Source organism: Strix aluco, chromosome 4 (assembly GCF_031877795.1).
Source record: "Strix aluco isolate bStrAlu1 chromosome 4, bStrAlu1.hap1, whole genome shotgun sequence".
Lineage (NCBI taxonomy): Eukaryota > Metazoa > Chordata > Aves > Strigiformes > Strigidae > Strix > Strix aluco.
The window spans coordinates 4,381,374-4,403,817 of record NC_133934.1 but is presented as its reverse complement, the minus strand read 5'-3'; the positions used below and the strand labels follow the sequence as shown (position 1 = coordinate 4,403,817).

At 36.8% G+C, this 22,444-nt stretch overlaps 1 protein-coding gene across 3 annotated transcripts in view; it reads right to left on the bottom strand.

The window, feature by feature from the left end:
* Positions 1-22,444, bottom strand: part of CTNNA2 (catenin alpha 2) — a 522,682-nt gene that overhangs the window by 414,712 nt on the left and 85,526 nt on the right. For all 3 annotated transcript variants that reach the window (XM_074821833.1, XM_074821829.1, XM_074821830.1), the window contains exon 3: positions 4,349-4,544. In XM_074821833.1, the coding sequence (XP_074677934.1) occupies positions 4,349-4,544 (196 nt within the window). The remainder of the gene's footprint in view (positions 1-4,348; positions 4,545-22,444) is intronic.

Here is a 22,444-nt window from a genome sequence, read left to right as displayed (position 1 = left end):
AGTCTTAATAACACGGAACTGCGAGGACTGGGTTTTAGGAAGGAACTGTTGGTCTAACAAGGTCTAACTGAAAGAAAATTGTACAACCAGAAAAAGTTTCCTAAAATACAAATTGCCAGCTGAGCTGGGGTACTGCTTTAAGACTCAAAGAATGCTGTGCATTTGGCTAAGAGTTCTGTAGTCTCTGGGAACACAAAACTGAGACAGTTGTAAGTGACAGTGTATGTGACATTACAACTATCAAGACAGAATCTCTCTCCATGTCATACTGCTGTCATTGAAATCCGAAGAGTTTAAATGAGGTTAAATAGCATTATAAATTATTATAAAAACAACCAGCATCTTATGTATGGATATTTTGGAGTTTGATCTCACCACCTGAGATGTGCAGATTCTCTGCTTTTCTCCCAAGGTAACTGAAGACAAGAGTACACAGCAAGGAAGAAGGCCTTTCACAGAGCTTAGTTTAAAATCTTCATTTAAAAAGTTTTAAAAACTAGGCAGTTAGAAGTATTGAAGTAAAGCATTAAAAATACTACTTTTAGTATGTTCCATCACAGAGCAAAAAAGTCACCAAGAAAGTTGAAGTCATTTTTGCAAGTCAGATGTTGATACATACTTTCAAGCTTACTGACAGTCATGAATCATATTCTTTTTACACAATATGCATAAATCTGCATGATCAAAAAATTAAGTCTACCTCAAGATTACGCTGTCTTCAAACACAAAAAAACCCAGGTCTTTTCTGTCTCTTGACTGAAGTATAAATTTCAGACTACAGTGTGAAGTTGTATCTACCTTCCTTGAAAAGCAAAACTTTAAAATCTAACCACTGCTGCTAGACTAAATCATGGTTTGAGTGGAAGTTTTAGCTATATGGCAGAAAATTTCTAGGAAAATTACACTAAGATCAGGCAGCCACAAGCACATACCTACAAGATAGACATTGGCTACGTCATTTAATAGATTTACATAAATATAATTTATTTCCACCTTGCTTTCCTCAGCACCCTAGACTGTTTCTTAATAAATTTAATCAAACCTGAGACCAATGGACTGGCAGTTTTCTGTAAATTTTTGTGTGAATCACAACCTGAATGTCTGTTCCACAGCACATTTCCTTCTTTAATGATCAGTAATGGATCAGTTGCCTTTAAACACCTATGCTATGGGAACATTACCATCCATTCCCCTCCCCACACTGTATTTCTTAGGAGTTGTTCTTCACTTCCCTGCAGTTCTCAGGCTTTGCAATTTTCTTAGGGTTACTATAATCAAAAAAATACACAAAAATCTCACTCCTCCCAAAACTAGAAAGCAGAACACTGTCTGCTTTCCCTCGTCTCTAATGTAAGATGACGTGAACAACAAACATCAGTATTTCCTAGGTCTCATTTATCCCCCATCTGGGAGATCTTTTACACAGCTCTCACAACACAGGAATAAAAGATACCCACAGAGCAAAGTATTCAATGGCATGGCAATTGGATAATTTCACTTAGATGGTTTTGAACTAAAGCTTATTTTCACTATTTTGCTATTTTTAAGACCTATGAGGCTAAAGTATTCCTATTATGGAATTACTATGGGGTACATACATACACTCATAGATAGAGAGTTATGAGCTTTATGCATAAAATATTTATTCCTTTTCATAAAATTATGTGAAATAAAAAAAAAAAATAAAACCACACTAAAAAAAAATCTTATCTTCTTACTCTTAGTTGTTTTTTTAGAACTCAACTTTGTAAATCAAAACTGTCAATCATCACACTTCCATACAGCTATCCAAATATATTTTACCCCTCCACATTATTAAAGTAACAAGCATCTTATAGCTATATATTCTTTACACTCATGTTCATTCCAAACTATTTTGCAAACGACACAGTACATTCATTTTGTACCTATCAATGGAAAGCAACTCACTCCAGGATAAATTGCAACAACTGTATATAGTAGAATATAATAGTATACAGCAATATGGGGCAGGAAATGAGGAGCACACCAGAGGCAGCTGTAACTGCAGGAGACATTTTTAGGTTGACGTTGTAATTATCCAAGCTGGAATTTTGCCAGAAAATCAACTAGCAATACTCTGGCAAAACACAGCCTCAGTTCATTAATGCAGCTCTTTATGTCACTGAGCTAAACATATCATTTCACATTGCACCAAGGCTGGTCTAGTTTATGCAGCTCATGTGTGCTAATAATGGTGTTTGGTGTCTCCGGCTTTCCTAATTATGGACTCATGTTGTACAGACCCAAAAAAGCTGCTCCACTTTTCTGACAGACTATTTTCTAGCCTGCAGCGTTGCCAAAAGATGAATGCCTGTATCATTCTGCGTAATACTGTTTAAGATCTTTTTTCCTCTCTGCTTCCTGCATCGTTGTTTTTTTTTTTAAATACAGATGAAAAAAAAAAAAAAAAAACCAAACAATGAAAGGCTTATTATTAATGAAAAAGTCAGTCAAGAAGAAAACCAAAACTCTCCACAGCAAATCCTCTCAGATGCCTCTAGCTTTACAAAGCCAAAATCTACAAAGAAACCACTGTTAACTAATACAAAGCTCTAATGAAAAAGATAATAAGAAGCTCCAATGCCATGCTAATGAACAGGGTACATTTGCCTAGATCAGAGAGCATGCAACTTTTCAGGTTGATGACTAACTCAGTAGAAGGCTCCTTGGGAGAAGCTAGAAAAACTGAGTCAGCAGCGCAGCCCCAAGGGGAGAGAGCTGTAAATTCAGAGGAAACAAGGGCACTCGTGTCAGCGCTGAAGATGCTGTGCTACAAGTTGGCCTAACACAAAATAAGTAATGTAAGCAATGCAAAACTGAAGTAGTTGACAACTGAAACTGAATGGCAGAACAACCAGGCATCTGCACTAAAATTCTAAAATAAGACTACAAAAAACTCAACAACAACAAAAACCCACCAAAAAAAAAAAAAAAAACCAACAAACAAACAAAAAAACCCCAAAACACCAGAATACTGGCATAACACTTTATATAGTGTATACAGCAAATATGTGACTTATTCTAATGTACTGGCAACCGAATATTTAAAAAAAACAAACCACATAGGAACAGGAAAACAGCAAAACCAAATATACGTATATTGGGTAGGAGGAAGAAATAGCCTCAGGATAGAACAGACTGGAATATTCACTAATCACTGTTGATGTATACAAGATTTTAACCCTGCCTGCTCCTATAATCATTTGAGTCCAATTTTAACAAACTGAAAAAAATATCGTATGAGTGCTGGGGGACTAACTCACTGAAAATCAGTATTTGATACCCAAGACCTTTAGACTCCTCTGGAAATCTCAGTTGGAGATCTGTCAGTCTTGTTCTAAAACCCAGGACTGATGATACTGGCAGATGGTACCTTCAGATTATAGGATTTGCAATTGAAAAAACCTGAAAGGTACTTAATTCTGCTGTAATGAAGGTAATTACAATCAAAGTCAATAAAAAGCATAAGTTTTGTTATGGGCATATATTGAAAACATATTTCTCCCCTACCACACATGTAAACATGAAAGCATCCAATATACATTTTACCTTTTGAAGGAAAATTGCCAGATGATATCCATAACATCATAGATATCCATATTTTTAACATTTCGAAGCCTTATTTGGAAGTTTTCTTATAATACCAATTTAAACTTAAATTCTACAAAACCAGGATTATTTCTGCCAGTAAAGAAAATGTTACTATCCCACACTTGAGTCCCAGGCCCAACTAGGCATTTTTTTGGAACACTGCATATCTTAAAACTTGCAGTTTAACCTATGCAGCATAGAAACCAATGTTAACGTTTATCACTTCGATAATCTTTCTATATATCTCAATATATACATGAAAACATGAGTAATTCTATATTATTGTACTATTCGGCTGATATTGTTAGATTGTTCAGAAAGGTATGCACCGTAATCCTAATTCTATATTTGCATCCACAGGCTTTAAACCGCTGCTAAAATTTAGCAACGTGAAGAGTCATTTTGTTACACAGCAGATTAAAAAGCAAGTTGAAAATTAAACAAGAAGCTTTGGGACTGGGCAGCATGGCTGCTAAGTAATATTGGAGTTTACTATTTGGTGACAGAACAACCAAAATGAAAAAGAAAAACCACATGTCTTACCAAAGTTAGAACATTCTTTATACTCCTCACCATTCATGAAAGTGTAGCTATTTTAATACTTATTTGCCATCTTACAGATATACGGTAACACAGGACATAGTTTGAATTACATTATCAGAGCAGCTGATACACTTATTTCAGAAGAAATTTTGAAAAGCACCAAATAAAGCATTAAGCATTTTGTTCCACATACCTTGTTTGCGTACATCCTCTACAGCAGCAACCAATTCCTCCTTGAGATCCTGGCTCTCTTTAGCAATTTGATCTCCTTTTTCTAAAAAGTTTTGAGTGGCCTGCTCTACTGAAGCAGCCAACACATGAGCCTTCTTAGAGCGCCCTTTCTTTTTGCCAGATGGTCCTTTATTGCTTGTGTTAACAAGCGTTGTTACCTTTGGGAAAGAAAAAAGGGGTTTTGTCAGTTTGAACGATTCCTCGACTATTAATAACACAATAGATGGCCACCTAATTCAATACCCCCACTATTTTCTTTACCCTTGAAGTGATGTAATGGTCACACGTATTGAATAAATAAAATTTTACACTTTAAAATCCAAAGCATGGCAGCACATACCTCAAAAAAGGTTTTTCCTTTATAACCTCTATTTAGTCTGGGCTAAGCAAATCACAGTCAAGCATTGAAGGAGAAAAAGATAAGAAACAGGTATGGAAGGGCTGCTAAAGCATCATTTTTGTCACTCTTTTTCATTTTTTTAAAAAATAAACCAATAAAATGAAAACCTAACACGTACGGGTCAGAAACCATTCAAAAGCAGTCGTCCCTTGAGATAAGTACTGTCAGTTACATTCAAGTGGTGACAAAAATTTGTGGCTGTTTTCCAGACATTAAGGAATGAATAGTTGCTGCTGCAAAGCTTATACAGGTTAAACATACTCAGTTTAGTATTGCTCCAGTATATTTATAATATATTGGCAGAAGACAACAGCAGATAGTGAAATGATCCTATTTTCTTCCCAGTATTTAAAAAGAAAGAAAATCTGCTTCCAGGTTTGTAGAATGTCCTAAAGGAATTCCTCATTGAGCTGTCAATAAACTGATTAAAAACTTTAACCAAAATGCTTAACAATACAGCCCAGTGTATACCACAGCTTTTTGCTGGACCAAAAATATCTTATATCAGTCCACCAGTAAAAGGCTATCTTTCTTTAAAACAGGAATCCTGTATCAAGTATCATCAGGTGTTAAATCCCTCAAAAAACCAGCAATGGATCCAAAATTCTGAGGGATGCAATTCACCCTAACCAGGATACAAACCCAGGAAGTTGAGGTGACCTATCAGTGTGCTAACACAGAAATTTCCCGTAAGAAAATTAAAACCTTTGCAATAAAGACAGTGCACTACAAAGTAAAATGTTTCAAAACGAAGCATAAAAATTCACTGTCATCCCATCCCTATTACAAGAAGTCTGACAAGGTGTTTGGTAGTTGTGACCAAAGAGTTTTGGGTATTGCTGTTTGTGCTATGCTTTTTGCTCTTTGACATAGGGTTTTGTTTCAAATCACATCTAAAAACTATAGATTATGGAAGAAAAAAAAAAAAAAAAAAAAAGAAAAAATATTATCAAGGTTTGAAAACACCATATGCATATGCATGGATGTGTTAGGTGAAAATCCAGAGCCTTCTTTCAGGAAGGAGTCTGCCTGGTTACAAGAAGGTAATATTCTTCTATCATCTGTTGTTTCGGGGTTTTTTTCCCCTATTTTATATTTAGAAATAATATTTGCTTTATTAGTTTTCCCTTGACATTATCCTTCATGAAATTTCCTGAAGATCCTTTTGTGGTTGATCATTGTCTATTTAAGGATTTTAGAATTTTATAAATAAACAAACTAGGCTACCTCTGTAAGCTAACTTAAGTTTAGCAAACAGAATGGATTTGTTCAGCACATCATAGGGATGACTAAGAAAAGCCTTCACATACAGCAGGCAATAAAATTCTTTAGGCATATGCTGAAGTTCACATAGGAGACCCGAAGATGAAGAGAATAATGTCAGAACTTGATCTTAATTATTTGGTCTTATTGACCAAACTAGAACTAGACTGCCAGAATAATTCAGATAGTATAGAGAAGAAAAAAGATCTGAAGTAAAGAAAAGGTGATCAATAAATTAAGTCAAATTAGACTATGTCATAGATCTTTATTAGGTAGATGCAGGGGTCAATAGCGAAAAAAATGTTTGAAATAGCACAAACACAAAGAAGTTGTAGCTGGCAGAACTGCTGAAGTCCTGCGAAGACACAGGAATCAGTTGGATTGCAGACTTCTTTTGGTATCCTAAAATTTCAAGTTTCCCATTAAAATTCAACAAAATTAGTGTTACTGGATGGTAAGTCTGCAAGTCTGCTCCTTCTGTGCAAGATTCAACTATCAGACAGGATTCTTTTCACTTAACTTTATCTACAAAAAAGCTACACATCTATTGTCAGATTATTTAGAAGTACTGAACTAACACAGTCAATGAATGGAATAGGGACCATAGTTGCCGTAGAATACAATAAATTATTGGATTTTTGTCATAAATACAATAAATAAATGCCTAGAGACAGTCAGTCAATGAGACATTATTGACGAGGAAGGGAACCTAGAAAATCAGATTGAGAACAAGCAAATTGATATTAGATTGTTAAATTTAGTAAAATACATCCCAAATAAATGTTTTACCATGTTAATCTCAAAAAACCATGTTGGTGGTATACATAAATATGGATTTTTATAGAGATAGTGAGTGTGTGTGTGTTCTTTAACAAAATGTTCCTACACGTTGGATTTACTAGTACAACAATGGTCTCAGCAGAACCAACAAACCATTTCATATACAGCCTCATAACACAATTATCTCCCGGCAATTTTAAATAAAATGTACTTAGATAGAAAATTCAATATCGTGATTTCATTTACACCAGCTGTGTTGAGTGACAAGAGAGGCCTTCCTCCTAAAACTGGTAAGTATGAGGTAAATCCTGCATAAATCCAGTTCTTGAATGGGTAAGCACATAATATGCAAAGGAAAACTAGTAATTGGTTGAACATACATTGACTTTAATTATGTGAGTTTTGTTTAATGGGAGCTGGCTGGTCATCAGTTGTCACTTTTGGGTTTTTTTCAAGAAAGCACGAGGACAAGAACAAAATTCAGATTTTCTAACATATTGCAGGTGTCTGTAACCCAGACCATGGAGAGTGGCTTGCTGAATTCCCAAGAAGGGACTAGTAAGGAGACAGGCACCTTATGCAGCAAGCTCTGAGATAGCTGCAAGGGCACATCACAGGTGCAATTAAATCAAGAAGTAGAAAAGAAATATTGGTCTATTTTGGGCCACATAGTGGGAGCTTTTTCTCTCTGTACCTGTAATAAAACTAAGGAGTTTTCAAAATAACTTAATAGTATGCTTTTACAACAGAAACAGATAAAAAAATGTATCTATATCCATTTAAAAAAGATAAAGGAGCCCTTCTTAGGGAGAGGAAGAAAGGTGAGAGTCTTTCTAAAGAAAGTATTCTCACAGCAAATATTTGTTTCAGCTTTAAATAGTGCTCTTCCTAGCACATTGGTATGTAATTATGGACACCTACAGAAAGGCAAACAATTCCAAACCACCATAAAACAATAAGAAAAGTTTATCAGAACTTCCCAAAATATATGGAAATAATTATAATTTAAAATAAAGTAGTTAGTAACATTTTCTTTAATGTTTTTTTTAACATAGCAGACTAATATGCAGACATACAGAGAAACCACATAAAGGTGTCTACCACTGCTCAAAATCTTCTCAGTAAAGAACCTCTCCGTCAAGAGTCTGCGTAGAGTAGACGTGCACGCGCAGGTTCTAGAGATGAAGAGGAACCAGCACTGGTGTAAAACCTTTGTTAATACACTGAGCTGCTATGAAACCAGAAGTAGCACAAAGCATAGGAAATTCCTAATTGTCACGGAAGATGGAGACTTTTGCTACCACTTCTTATAGTACACATGTAGAAAACAGCACCCCCAAAGTAAATAATCTTTTTCAAAAGGAAATGCTGGTGTATTCTTCTTGATCTCAACTCCCTCATAAAAGTTTTGCTGCTGTTTTTCTAAATTTGTTTTGTTTCTAACATTAAGAAAAAAAAACTCACAAAAAACTTCATTAAAAAGTCTCTAGCATGTCAAAAGCTTAGCCTCAAATATAGTCATGAAATCATATAAGATGTGCCAGCAAGAAAGCACAAGTTCACAAATGATGTAGAAACACTGCTTGCCCATGTACCTCAAAGATTTGTAGAGTTGAAGCAAAAGCTTAGAAATTTTAAACAACGAAGATCTAGAGACATGAAATACATGAATAGCAACATCCCACTGCTATCTAAAGAGCAGCATTCAGATGCTAGGATTTTTTTTTTTTTTAATTTTGTTTTCCTTACAAAGAGGTACCTGGCACACACAGGTGAGATCATTCACAAAAAATGAAGGACAAATCTTGAGTCTAACTGGACTCTCAGATCAGTTTTATATATATTTAAATTCCATTGAATACAATAAGAAGAAAGTGAATGAATGCCCCTTATAGCTACATAGGTTACTCCTTCTGTCTAGAAATATTCATGGGCCTATATGAAACTGTAGTAGTGTGCTTTTTTGTTTGTAAATATTTAAAACAGATTTAAAAGCAAATGGAGACACTGTAGCTACTGATTTTGTTGATAGAATCAACTTCAATAATTAAAATGACTGGTGACTGACTGGACAATTTTCTTTTTCTTACACTCTAGGTTAGGAAAACACCAGCAGAAATACTTAAATCTTTCACATTACTATCTACTAAAAAAAAAAAAAAAATCAAGTTAAATGTTTGGAATTTTAAGATAGACATAAAATGTTTTTCCATTAAAACAAATTTCTTAGGAATAAAAAAAATACTAAGATAGAAGAAATGGCTGATGTGAATTAATTAAAAAGTATTAATAAAAACTATAAAGAAAAGGAAAAGCAATATAATCTTCAGTGTGCACGACTGGAACATCTTAAGATTGCCTGCTGTAACACGTTCTGCTGCTGAGGACTGCAGAGAGAAGAAATCTATTCTAGTCCCAACATTGTCACTCAAGTTTCTGGCCTTGTATACATCATGTCTCCTATCTATGACTTAATTTCATTTCTCTATTCCAGACACTCCAATTTGCTTGGAAAATTATTCAATATCACATCCAATTAAATGAACTTAATAGAAAAAACTAATTATTTTGCTGAATCAGGGTCCCAAACTAATTTGATCAAAATAATACTATGCATCCATTTCAGACACAGTCTCATTTACAGCAAACACTGGAGGTTAGTTTCCTTAAGGAAAAAAAAAAGCACACACTGCACCCAGATTTAATTTAACATATGCATCTTTCAGCTACTTTTAACAAAAGTATAAATTGAAATCTCTGTCACATATCATAATTTGCACATGTAAATAAATGCCCTTCCAAAAAAACCTCCATATTCTGAATTTATCAATCACTGCAAGCGTAGGAGTAAACATAAAACAATGTGACCCAACATGGACTATTCCCAATGTACAGTTTCAAAAAGTAATCAGCATATCAAAACTAGATAATGTGAGTCTATAAGAATAAAAAGTCTAAAAAGTTCAAGCATCAGAAACTGCATTTGCAGTACAATTTCTGAGTGAATGAGAAAGTCTCTGGGTGCTGAAGTGACATATATAGTAAAGAAAGCTTTGTGACTGCTCTCAATGAGTGGATATGCTCTTTCCAAATTGTAAATATTTTGCAAAGAACAGGACAAAATTTCCTAGTCTTGTGCCATGAGCTAGAAATCTCTACTATACCTGCGGACAACCTTATTCTATGAACGTTCATGGTTGTCTTCCTTACGCACTGAGTCAGAGAAAACTGTCATGGACTTACTGTACTACTGAAAGAATTTTATAGTGAGTATGTCTTGTGTTCCTCTGCACTTATTTTTAGATTAATTCATCTCCCTATTAGGGACAGAGATGACCTGGTGCCAGCAATTATATCAAGGTGAAGATGATAGACTGGGGGGATCAGTCAACATGCTTCAGGGCAAGGCTGCCCCTCAGAGGAACCTTATAAAAGTCAGCAAGGCCAAGTGCAAAGTCCTGCACCAGTAAGGAGGAACCCGTGGCCAAAAGGCAGGGGAGGGACTGACCGGCTGGGGAGCAAATGTGCTTCAAGGGACCTGAGGGACCTTCATAGAAAGCAAGCTGTCAGCAGCGTGCCCTGGCACACCTTGAAAATCATGTCCAGTTTTGGGGCCTACAATACAAGAAAGACAGGCACAAGTTGAAACCTTGATGACTGGGTTCAGTTTTGGGCCCCTCACTCCAAAAAGGCCATTGAATGACTCGAGCGTGTCCAGAGAAGGGCAACGGAGCTGGTGCAGGGTCTGGAGCACAGGTCTGATGGGGAGCGGCTGAGGGAACTGGGGGGTTTAGTCTGGAGGAGGCTGAGGGGAGACCTCATGGCCCTCTGCAACTGCCTGAAAGGAGGGTGCAGAGAGGGGGGAGGAGTCTCTTGAGCCAAGGAACCAGCGCCAGGACAAGAGGGAATGGCCTCAAGCTGCGCCAGGGCAGGGTCAGACTGGCTCTTAGGAAGGATTTCTTTGCAGAAGGGGTTGTTGGGCGTTGGAATGGGCTGCCCAGGGCAGGGGGGGAGTCCCCATCCCTGGAGGGGTTGAAGAGTCGGGTTGACCCAGCGCTGAGGGATCTGGTGGAGTTGGGAATTGTCAGTGTTAGGTTAATGGTTGGACTGGAGGATCTTCAAGGTCTTTTCTAACCTAGATGATTCTGTGATTCTGTGAAGAGAGCTTCAAAGTGGATATAAGGAAAAACTCATGCAATGATTTGTACAAGTACAATGATTTTCATTTATAAAGCAGATTTTATTCAAGGTCCCCTAAAATATTTTGTACATTTTAATATGATGGCCTAATAAAAGAGCAAAGGAAAGAAGAAGTTTGGACCCTCCTGCTGCAAAGGAGATCTCCCACTTCCCAAGGAAGCATTGTAATCAATGAACTGTACACTAACTGGAATGGTGGGGTTTTCTTCTCTCTAAATGAGGTTGGACCATCATGCAGGAAGAGATAGAAGACTCATATGACCAAAAGGCCATAACCAAGGAGAGGAATCATTCTCAGTGTGGGGTTAGAACATCCACTTGGGCAAGGGCAATTCTGGATTCCAGCCTCTGCACTAACAGGTTGGGTTCTGAATAATACACAGCCCTTACAGGAAGAAAAACACTCAAAAACTGGAATCTTGCAATTTTGCCCACCTTGTGTCAGCTTCTTTTAAATTACATTAAATTACCAGTTTGAAATGCTAAGAAAGCACTCTCTTCCAAAATTGGAAGTATGGTCAGAAAAGTAATGGGAGAGGGGAAGGGGGGAGGAAGAGTTCTTATACCAGTGACAGAAAAACCCATGGCATATTAACTACTTTCCCCTTTCTAAAAAGCCATATATCAACTTATAACTTAATATAAATTGCATGATAGAAAGAAAAAAAGTATCTTATTACACTGTGATTGAGTTTTTCAGAAGTATCTACCCACAAGATTTTAACTGCATTTGTGTTAAAAAAAAAAAAAAAAGGAAAAGGAAAAAGACAAGAACAGCTCAGTTTTCTGGCAGGGCTTTAAAGCTAACTGGTTTATTTTAAATATCTTATCCTACCTATACTAGTAGAAAGGAAAGAATGTCTCTATCAGCTTCTGTTACTAATTAATGCAGACCTCACCCAAAATTCTGTACAATTATCAAATATATCACTTGATAATTACCATAAGCTCATTTGGCAACCCTATAATGATCCTGGCTTTGTGATCACACCAGGGAACCTTGCTCTCTTATTTTATTAAAGAAGCTTCACACAGTTCTAGCACAGATCTCTGTTGGAAAAACAGAACTTCACTAATTAATAGTTCAGTCCCATCCTGAATTAAGTCTTCCTTACACAGCTCCAGCAGCACAAAAGAAAGGTGAGCATGTCTTTCTAAAGGCAGAAAATTCTATTAGCATGAATTTCCCTATTGCAGAGGTCATGTGCGGGCAGGGATGCCAGAAGTGAAATGGGATACAGCTAGATCACATACTCATCAAATTAATCCCCAGTCAGCAGCTACAGCTTGTAGAAAAACATTCCTGGCTCTGTGAATTAAACTGTCTTCCCTACAGATTTTTAAGGCATGGGCCAAAAGTTTAAGAACTGTAATACTTCCTTCTCTTTCCTCAGTATCTGCTTGAATTGTATTACTCAAGGTTTTCCATAACCACAATACAAATATATTTATATTTGACATTTATTGAGGAAAATATTGATATGCCTTTTTTTTTTTTTTTTTTTTTTTTGCTGTATTACTAATCCTTGTGGTTTCTCTCTGATCACTCACCTAGGACTGATGCCTTGCTATTATTTTTCCAGTACAAACTGGGGAATGAAAGCATCGAGAGCAGCTCTTCAGGGAAGGACTTGGGGGTAGCGGTGGATGAAAAATTAGGTATGAGCCAGCAGTGTGCACTTACAGCCTAGAAAGCCAACTGCATCCTGGACTGCATCAGAAGTGCAGCCAACAGGTCAAGGGTGGTGATTCTACTCCAGTCTCATCAGACCCCCCTGCAGTGCTGGGTCCAGCTCTGGGGGCACCAACATCAGAAGGACACGGACCTGCTCGAGCGGGGCCAGAGGAGGCCACGAAGAATCTCAGGGGGCTGGAGCACCCCCCTGTGAGGACAGGCTGAGAGAGTTGGGGGGGTTCAGCTGGAGAAGAGAAGGCTCCGGGGAGACCTTAGAGCGGCCTCCCAGGACTGAAAGGGGCTACAGGAAAGGGGGGAGGGACTCTTGATCAGGGGGGTAGGGATAGGATGAGGGGTAATGGGTTTAAACTGAAAGAGGGGAGATATATTTTAGAAATTTTTTTACAACAAGGGTGCTGAGACACTGGAACAGGTTGACCAGAGAAGTTGGAATTTTTCAGCGGGTGGACAGCATTTTTCTGTTTGCTTGTTTTTAATAAACCAAAGCAGGTAAATCAAACATGGCAATGCAAACATATACATTATGAAACCATTCACATGAATATTTTAGTTTGGTTATGACAGGTGAAATCAACATAAAAAGGTTTCTCTGAAAGATCATTAATTATTTGCAAAAAAAATTCACTATTCTCCCCTATGTCCCTTCTATTTTCAAGTAAATATTATTTGTTCTTCCCAGTGGCATTTCTTGAATGTGAACAGCTACAAGTTATTCCTCTCTTCTCATACACTCATATATCACCAAGCTGCTGGAAACACTCAATGACCTGAAAAAAGACAGCCCTGACATTTTAGTGTAAGGGACCTTTTGCTTCTAGATATAAGGCTACCCTTCCACTCGAACGCACTATCTTACTGCCTCACTGGTTATACTAATGGTATCCCTTTGAGCGTTGTTTTTCAAAATCCTCCTGTTTCTGAAAGAAGTTTGTTTCATCAAAGAAAAAAAATCACTCCAGCTGTCTGGAAAACAAGAACTTCATTTTCCAAACTGTCTCAGGGTTGGGTTTTCTTTCTTTGTTTCTTTTGGCAGCAGTATGAAACAGAGACCTTTCACAACACTTTAGAAGAGAAACAGATTGTGTTCTGGGTTAAAGCACTGGCATGGCTGTAGGAAGATCACATTCAATTCCTTGCTCAAAATGAAGTAGAGAACAGACCTGAACACTGTGTTCATGACCTTCCTCACTGTGACCATCCAGAAGGAGAGCAAAAACGCATGGGACTTTGCTTTATGTATTCCCAACTCTGCACACCATAAACTTACTTTATGATACGGCTCTCCACAGCAGCTCATTAGGTAATCCTAATCCAACTACAAGATATTATTGAGCAAAATACAGTAGAAAGTACTTTCAACAACTACCTCTTCATTCACATAAAAATCAGAGAAATAGCTAACTTGGGGTTTTTTTTCCATATATATGCATATTCTCTAGTACTACATAAAAAAACTGGGTTTTTTTCCCTATTAAACCAATATAATTTTGAAAACAGATGTTCTGATGAGCACATCAGTCCTTAATATAACTGCTTTTTGTGATAATAATCATTCTTCAATTTTCTCTTAAGTAATTTGCCACTGTCCTTAGCCCATAAATCATAACAGCTTACATAATTAACTCTGGTAATTATCTCTGCACAATAAGCCCCAGCTGTCTACATAATTCATAAAACTGAAATTCTTTTTCTATTATATATAGATATTTAAATTTTCATTGACAAATAGAACTTTCACTACCCACACCGAATTCCAGTGTTTTAACCCAGTCTTTTTGTACTCCTTCTAGTTGCTTCGGTGTTTGCAAACACCTGCTGGTTAGAAGAATTCATAAATAAGCAGACTATTCTCTCTAATGTATAAATTATTAGCTAGGATGTTCAAAAATGCCAGTGACACACCTACCTTTTGGATGCAAAGTACATAGATAACTCAGGCAACACTGATTGGAGCCAGTATATTTTAATCCAATCTAGCTTGAGGACAGCTAGCTGCTCTCATCCAAGTTTCCGCTGCCAAATACAAATTCCTGAACAAATTTGCATATTTCTATTCTGCCTACATGATGTACCTTTAGGTACAGGATGTAATTTAGAGATAGCAACACCATTACTGTTAATTTATATTTTTCTTATCAGTGTTCACACCATGGGAAGAGGCTTATATCCTAGTCGGTGTGAATGAGTATTATATAAGGCACTTTGAAAGTTCTTCAGCAAGTATCTTAAGGTTCTTCAGCAAGTATTAATACTCTGTGGAATTTCCTACTACTTGTTTTGTTAACAAAAAGAAAAAAAAAAAAACAACACAAAAACAAAACACTTCCCCATCACCCTTATTTCACAGAATCACAGAATCACCTAGGTTGGAAAAGACCTTGAAGATCATCAAGTCCAACCATTATTTCCTCCTACAAATCTTCCTGAAAAATTAGCTTTTATTTAACAGACATACAAACGTGCAATATGTTTTCACTGACTCTCCCACAATTCAAACAAGAATCAATATAAATTAAGCTAATAAAATGACTCTGCAAATATATTTTGACTCTGATTTTTAATAAATTAGGAGCAAAAATTTTTAAATTCTCCTTTTGTAACAAAGTTCTACTGTTAATTGACGCTAAACTACTGTGATGCTATTTAGAAGGCCAATATGAATCCCAGCTTCTTTTCTTACAACTCCATCATATAAGAAGTTACTTGGTAGACAGGAAAAAGCAATTATGTTAATATTCCACTCATGAAAGACAGCAGATTTGTATTCCTCAAGATTTCGCATGCATTCACTTCCTCACGTATATGACTCGAGCTTCCCCACACCAGCCAGACAACTTGCCTCTACTGTGACTCCAGGAAAAGCCCTAAAAATACAGAAACGATTGTTCAACTGCTACAGCTCATTCAACCTCTGTGTAAAGCCTGACAACAAGAATGCCAATTAGTGCCATTTATGGCGGAGCCGCACTGTGGCGTGGACACTTGTCAACTAGTAACGCCACTGGCACCAAGACCATCTCATGGAACTGGCAGTACAAAAAGGAACATTAATTACAAGAAACCTTCTCTGTCCTGTTAGGATTGTAAAATCTCTTTTAAGAACTAAATAACCCCCTTTCTGAATACAGGTTTCTAGTATCTTGTTAGGAATTTTGATAATTCCAGCTTTTGTCAAGCTAGAAAAGCTTAAGCAGATGTTTAATTGGAGCAATTACACAATGGGTTACTATCACTTTGAGAAAACAGTATTCAATAAAGGCATTGGTTTAATCTGACTCCTACAAAAATCTGCTCAATGCCTTCAATGCAAGTAAAAAACAAAAGTCAAAACTTAAGATGCTCCTCTCTACTTCACTGTGGTTCTTCTAATTGCACAAAAGAGCTTGCTCCCAATCAAGTGGAACTGCCACAGTTGCAGTACAGAATTTCACAGGTTCCCATTATTTTCATTTTTTAGGTTACAGCAAGCAAGTTAGGCTGTACCATTTCAAAAATTCAATTTTATGATTTGTGCTAAACACGCGTTTTCTGTCATCTAGTTCTTCGTTATGGATAAGAATAGCTGATGACTATACTAAGATGGATAGATGGATAAGAATTCTTCCCCACATGATGGCATCATTTTAGCAGGATGACTACCTTACATAGCTTAGAGACCAGGCTGTGAACTGGTGGGTACAGAACTGCCTTGTGGGGTAAAAAATGTGGCTTTGAAGTACCTCAGGCTCAGGAGAGAAGTGAACCAAGTCTTCTTCCTTCAAGGGTGAACAACTTAACATCTAGAATATTATACAAGAAGGTGGGCTGCAATACTAGTGCGGTTGGGATTGAAAAGAGAAGAATGAGTCATTTTTTCACCCTGAAGGAAGACTTAGACTAACTCCAAGCAAACCTGCTATTAATCACCATATGACATAAGCTCCCCTCTGTGGGGATATAAATTCCAGAAAGGGTTGGAGTTTCAAAAAGTCCACTTTGTTTGACATCTCCCCCACTTGCCATCTTCTAAATCTCACTCCTAAGCATCTCACTTCTCCACGTGTTGAACAGGGAACCTAATCATATAACTTCAGTTTATGAATTACACTCCAGGAGCTGGGTGTCTAAAAGCATTTGGCATCTCCGTACCTTTGAGTCTTCCAAAGCTCTAAATCAAGGATGCTTATGGGTTTTATATAGCACAGATTGAATTTTAATTGGAGCAACATTTGGAGATACCAATCCTTCCTGCTTGTTATCTTGTGACCATCTTCCTTCTCTTTACCATTGCCCTAGTGAGACAACATCACAAATCCATGTGAGAACTTAAAATGTTGAAACCAGTAAAGGCAAGTTAGCTAGCTCTAAATAATCATCCCTGTTCAACTCAGCCGTGGTTAACAGGCTACAATGCAAAAAAATATTCCCTTAAACAGTAAAACATGATGTTTATCTCAGCTCAGCTAAAAATAATCAGAATGCTAAAGTCTACCCGATAAGCAGTGAATACACATTAAGAAGTAGCGACCTCAAAGCAGACAGAAATCTTAACTTTCAGTCCTGTGTCCAGTGGTCTTAGCAACATCTGAGCAGTAGTTGAGGATGAATTAATTTTTTGCATTCCATAACTTTATTTAACATCTCACAGTTAATAAGTTATTACTAGTGTAAAAACCCCTGCTGACATCTGTTGTTTTCCTTGTTAATTAAAACAGTAAATGTCACTGATGCCATGAATGTATTTTCATGGTTTTCTTCAATTTTAGCAATTTTTAATTTGGGGCAAAACTTTGGATACACTACTTTCATAAGTACAGGAAAAGTCATTATCACATACAATTTGCTGTAAGGATATAAAGCCCTCAAGAAAAGCTGCTAGCAATCTACACGAATTATGAAAAATAAAAAATAAACCATAGCACCTCATTAGCTCTAATTCCTTCCAAATCTGATACAGAACTAATAGTCAAGCTTACAAACGCATAACACGCATGATGTGAGATATGTAGAGTAGCTAGCTATGTATTATTATCACAGAATTAAGTCTTGTGTTACCCAAATGATATCAAGAGACTACTGGTATTATATATTATGTGGGAGAAAAAAAAAATCAACAAACAAGTTTCCATTTCCATACTTTGAGTTATCAGTATTAAGCTATCAGAAATTAAGCCACTTTGTCCTAAATATTGGTAAGTGGATGCTCAAAATCTCGAAAAACAAGACAAGCAAAATGCACACGTCTGTTTTTGAATCAAATCCAAGCATATTTGTACTCATCTCTAAGGAAAACATCATTTGAGAGCTGTACAAGAAAAAAATACCAAAAATCTACTTAGAGTCAAACTATCTCCCATTTAGCTAATAGTCTTTCTTTGTCACAGTTCTTTAGTAGAATAGACAATAAATTCAAAGGGTGTCTGACTCATTCAAGGTAGATATTTCATATAACCACATGAGGGCACACCACACTAGAGTAATACCAAAACACTGTACTTGTGAAATCCCTGGGTTTATTGTACTTTGTGCTATATTACTGGATCCGTATGAGACTTGTCACTATAAACAGCACATACTCTTCAAAGTGAAATTCTTAGTTGGTATTTAACGTACCATATTCTCAACACTTCTTTTTGGTTTAAAAATCTGTTAGCATTCTTAAAGGCATTATTATTTAACATACACTTCTCAAAGGAACTCATCCACAAAGCAAAGTATTAGCTAGGAGAAAAAAAAAAAAAAAAAAAGGGGCAAAAGAGAGATAGCTATTTCCTTAATAAGGTTCTACAGTATCTTCTAATTATGTGGTTATTTATGTTGAAGGGAGAAAGAAAAAAAGTTTTATTTCCTAGCTTAATAGTTATTGCATCTATAATAAAAGCTTTAATATTATCTATCTTTGCTTTTTCCCAAGGACTAAGACAATATATGTAAGTGAAATAACATAAGAGGATTTAAATAATCCTTAACTGGATACTAAACTAAGACAGCAGGCAACTAGAAAGGCAGATAGCACTATGTTTATCGTATGCAGGCTGGTCTCCCCAGGCTTCCAGTAGCCAAAGAAGAGACGCTGGTGCTGCTGGGAGAGCCCTCCATTAGCTCTGGATGGAGCCTCCAAGTAACTAGCTCCCCTAGGGTACTGTTACTGTTCGGGAACTCTCCTGAACAGCATTTAAAACAATCTTATACATCACTAAAAACCTAAGGAAAAAGATTCCCAGGAGTTTCCATTTCAGTTAAAGTACTGGAAGTGAAGGAAGTAAAATACTTCAGACGTATGCAGCGAGTTAGTATTCCAGTTTCTCTGTGACAAGTCATATATATTTTTTTTAATGAAAATCTTTCCCATAAAGAACAACAGAGAACAGAAGCAAACAATCTTCCGCTCTATTTACACAACAGATTAAATCAAAATCCCCCAAAATAGATATTATCTAATTTTCTGGGAGTTCTATTTCCAATAGTATGAAGAAGAAGAAAATTAACTTGTTCTTCGAGTCAATTTTAAAAAAAAAAAAAAAAAAAACAAACAACTGCAGAAAATGAAGAAAGTTATTTAAAATTACTACCAACAAAACAAAGAAAATTTTTTTCCCCAAGAAGACTGTACAAACTTTTTTAAGACAAAATGCAGACAGGTTAAAGCCAATATTATTACCTTGTTATTTCAATCCTTATTCAAAACAAATTTATTGAAATGCAATCATAACTCTACAAAATGGTACGATCTGAGACAGACCAGGTATGACCAGACTATTATACCTTTTATTTTCTTTCCTCATTATTTTTTCCCCTTAATCACACTCAGTTATCCAGTTTGGAGAAAGAATGACTTGAATTACAGAGTTTGAACAAAACAACGTTGCTGATCATGAATTTTCAGATGCTGGCACATTTCACCTTCAGCCACCCATTTCATGGTGATGACAACCTCCAGAATAGGTGCAAGTACACAGGCAGAGGGAAATAACTGTCTCAGTCTTTCCATTTTAGTTTGCCAATTGTTTCAGTTCTGAAGTAATTTGAAATGCAGTCTTGAAAGAATCGCACAACAGCATCAATAGCCACACCTCTACCATTCAATTGCAGCCATGCTTACATTAAGAACAGCAAAGAAAACACTGCAGTGATTGTAAATATAGAGCACCTATAAATTCTCACTCGGAGAGACAGAAGCGAGTATCCCCTGAGTGGTGCTTTTTTAGGCTGCTTATTTTGCACATTTCACATACTGTATAAAATCTCCTTCGCCAACTTAAAATTCAAAATTTATGTTGTGTTATATACATCATCAGAAGTTAATTTTGGCTGGAAGGGGCCTCTGGAGGTCTTTAGCCCAGCCCCTCATCAACTTTGGGCCAACTTCGATGTAAGATAAGGACTTGTTCCAGTACAGCAATGTCTTATTTACCCATGAGCCCCAAATAGGACTCAGCACTGCAGATGTGGTCTTACCTCTATTGATTAGAGGGGAACAATCACTTACCTTGACCCTCTTATGCTAAACCCACCAAAACCATCCAGTATGAGTTTGGCTTTCTTTCCCACAACGTTGCTCTCCAGTCTCATGTTCTGGATTTGTTGTGCACTGGGACACTCACACCCTTTTCCACAGAGCAGTGCCTAGACAGTCTATCCCCAGCCCGTATCATGACATCAGATTACTCCATCCCACCGCAGGACTTTGCATTGGCTTTTGTTGAGCTTCATTAGGTGTCTGTCAGCCCATTTCCTCAGCCTGTTGAGATCCTCCTCACGGCAACCCTAGTTTTTGAGCATATCAACCTTCCTCCCAAACTGCTGTTGTCTGGAAATTGGAGGGTGCATTTCACCCCGTTGCCCAAACCAATGACAAGACATTAAACAATATCATCCTGACCCTGTAGAATGCCCCTGGCAATTGGTGGCCATCAATCTTTGACCACTGCTCTTGAAGTCCAAAAGTCCAGCCAGTTTTTGACCTGCTTTGTAGTCCACCTATCCCCTACACATTGCAGAGAGGCTTAGAAGGCAAAGCTTGTATTTCATCTACAGCCAGGATCCGTTCCCTTGACAAAGCATTCAATTTCTCTCTATGTGTACCTTTTGCACAGCAATACAGGAAAGAAAGCTGTCCTAAAAAACAGAAGAACGCAATTGTGTTATTACAAACAAATTGTGTGAGAGACTTTAAGGAGTTTGTTGAAAGGTTGCTTTGTTTCATTTTGGTTATTTTAGTACCAGCCGACTGAGCTTTCAACTGAATACTATTCAACTAAAATGAGATTCAAAGTTGTCTTTTGATGGTCATATATATGGTTTATCTGCCACTAGAGAACAACAACCTTATCCATTTGGGATGAGGGGGATATTACTTTTCAGTAGAGCATATTCCATGCATTAAAAGGGTACTGTGCTATGCTAGCACACAAACATTTAATTTTATTTTAGAATTTCATCACTGGGAACCTGCCATGGCAGTACAGCTTGCTAATTCAAATAGCCTATTCAGGGAAGCATTCTAGACACGGCAAAAGAGAACCTTTCCCAAAACCACCTTTGGTCAAATTAGAAGCAAGTACTGGCTTTCACCCAGGATTTGCCAGAAACAGAAACCATCTCTGTACTCCTTCTGTTGATCTTGATTTTTTTTTTTTTTTTTGTCAGAAGGATAGAGAGCAGCAACATCATCCCACACAGAACCAACAGCTACTTCTGTCCCACACATTCCCCAGATAGATCAACTTGAGTAGACATCAACAATTTTTTCATTGTTTGTTTCAACAAAACCATGAGTAATATGTTTAATTATCCCACTGCATATGGTACCTAAACCTTTCTAATCACCACATTACTAGGCATTTCTCTGCCTACGTAATATCTGAATTTGGGTTTGTGTTTTTTTCCCCCCATGGTAAAGAGATCAGATTGTGTTCCCCTCCTGCTGCAAATGAAATAGTCCTTCCTAACCCACTGTCTCTTACCATTACCACTATCAGCATCAATTTTCTGAATAGCAACACAGTAACAATAACTTTGGATTAAACTTAACCATGTGGAGAACGAAAGAACAAAATTACAAATTTGAGGGGAAATAACCCCAACTGGCAGTGACAGCCAATAAAAGTCTTAGAGATGTAAAAGAAAAGAATCTGATATATATATTCCCAGCAGTAAGTGGCAATTGGCAGAACAGAACAGCAGGTGCCAAAGAGAAGGTGTTAAGTCTGTAACGCAGAAAGTGACATTAAATGGGTTTTCAACTCATTCCGGCACAAGCAAAGACACACAAAATAAGCTTTTTTTTTTTAAAAGAATTAATGTATTAATTAACATTAAAGTATATGGACTTCAGGCTCTATTTTTAACAAGCTATTTAACAAGGATGTCACCCTTAACAATATATAATTCCATATTACATTTTTACACCAATTAACTCAACAGGCTATTATTGCTAAAATTTTTTTTGAAAAGTAGTTTTCCCCAGTCAGCTACCTAACAAGCACCTCTTAACTTTGCTTTCTTTAATTATGAAAAGCCTTTCAGAAATGCCAAAATTCTCCAACATAACCGTTACAAAAGAGAATACAACTGTTCTTCAACATGATTTTTTTCTGCAACTAAGTACCGTTCAAGAAAAGTAGTCCTTCACAAACACTACTAGACACATCAAAACCCCCAAAAATTTTGAAATGTTGAAAATTTCGTCTTCAGAGTAATGCATAGAGTCAGTAGAAATTTGTACATCTCTAACTAGA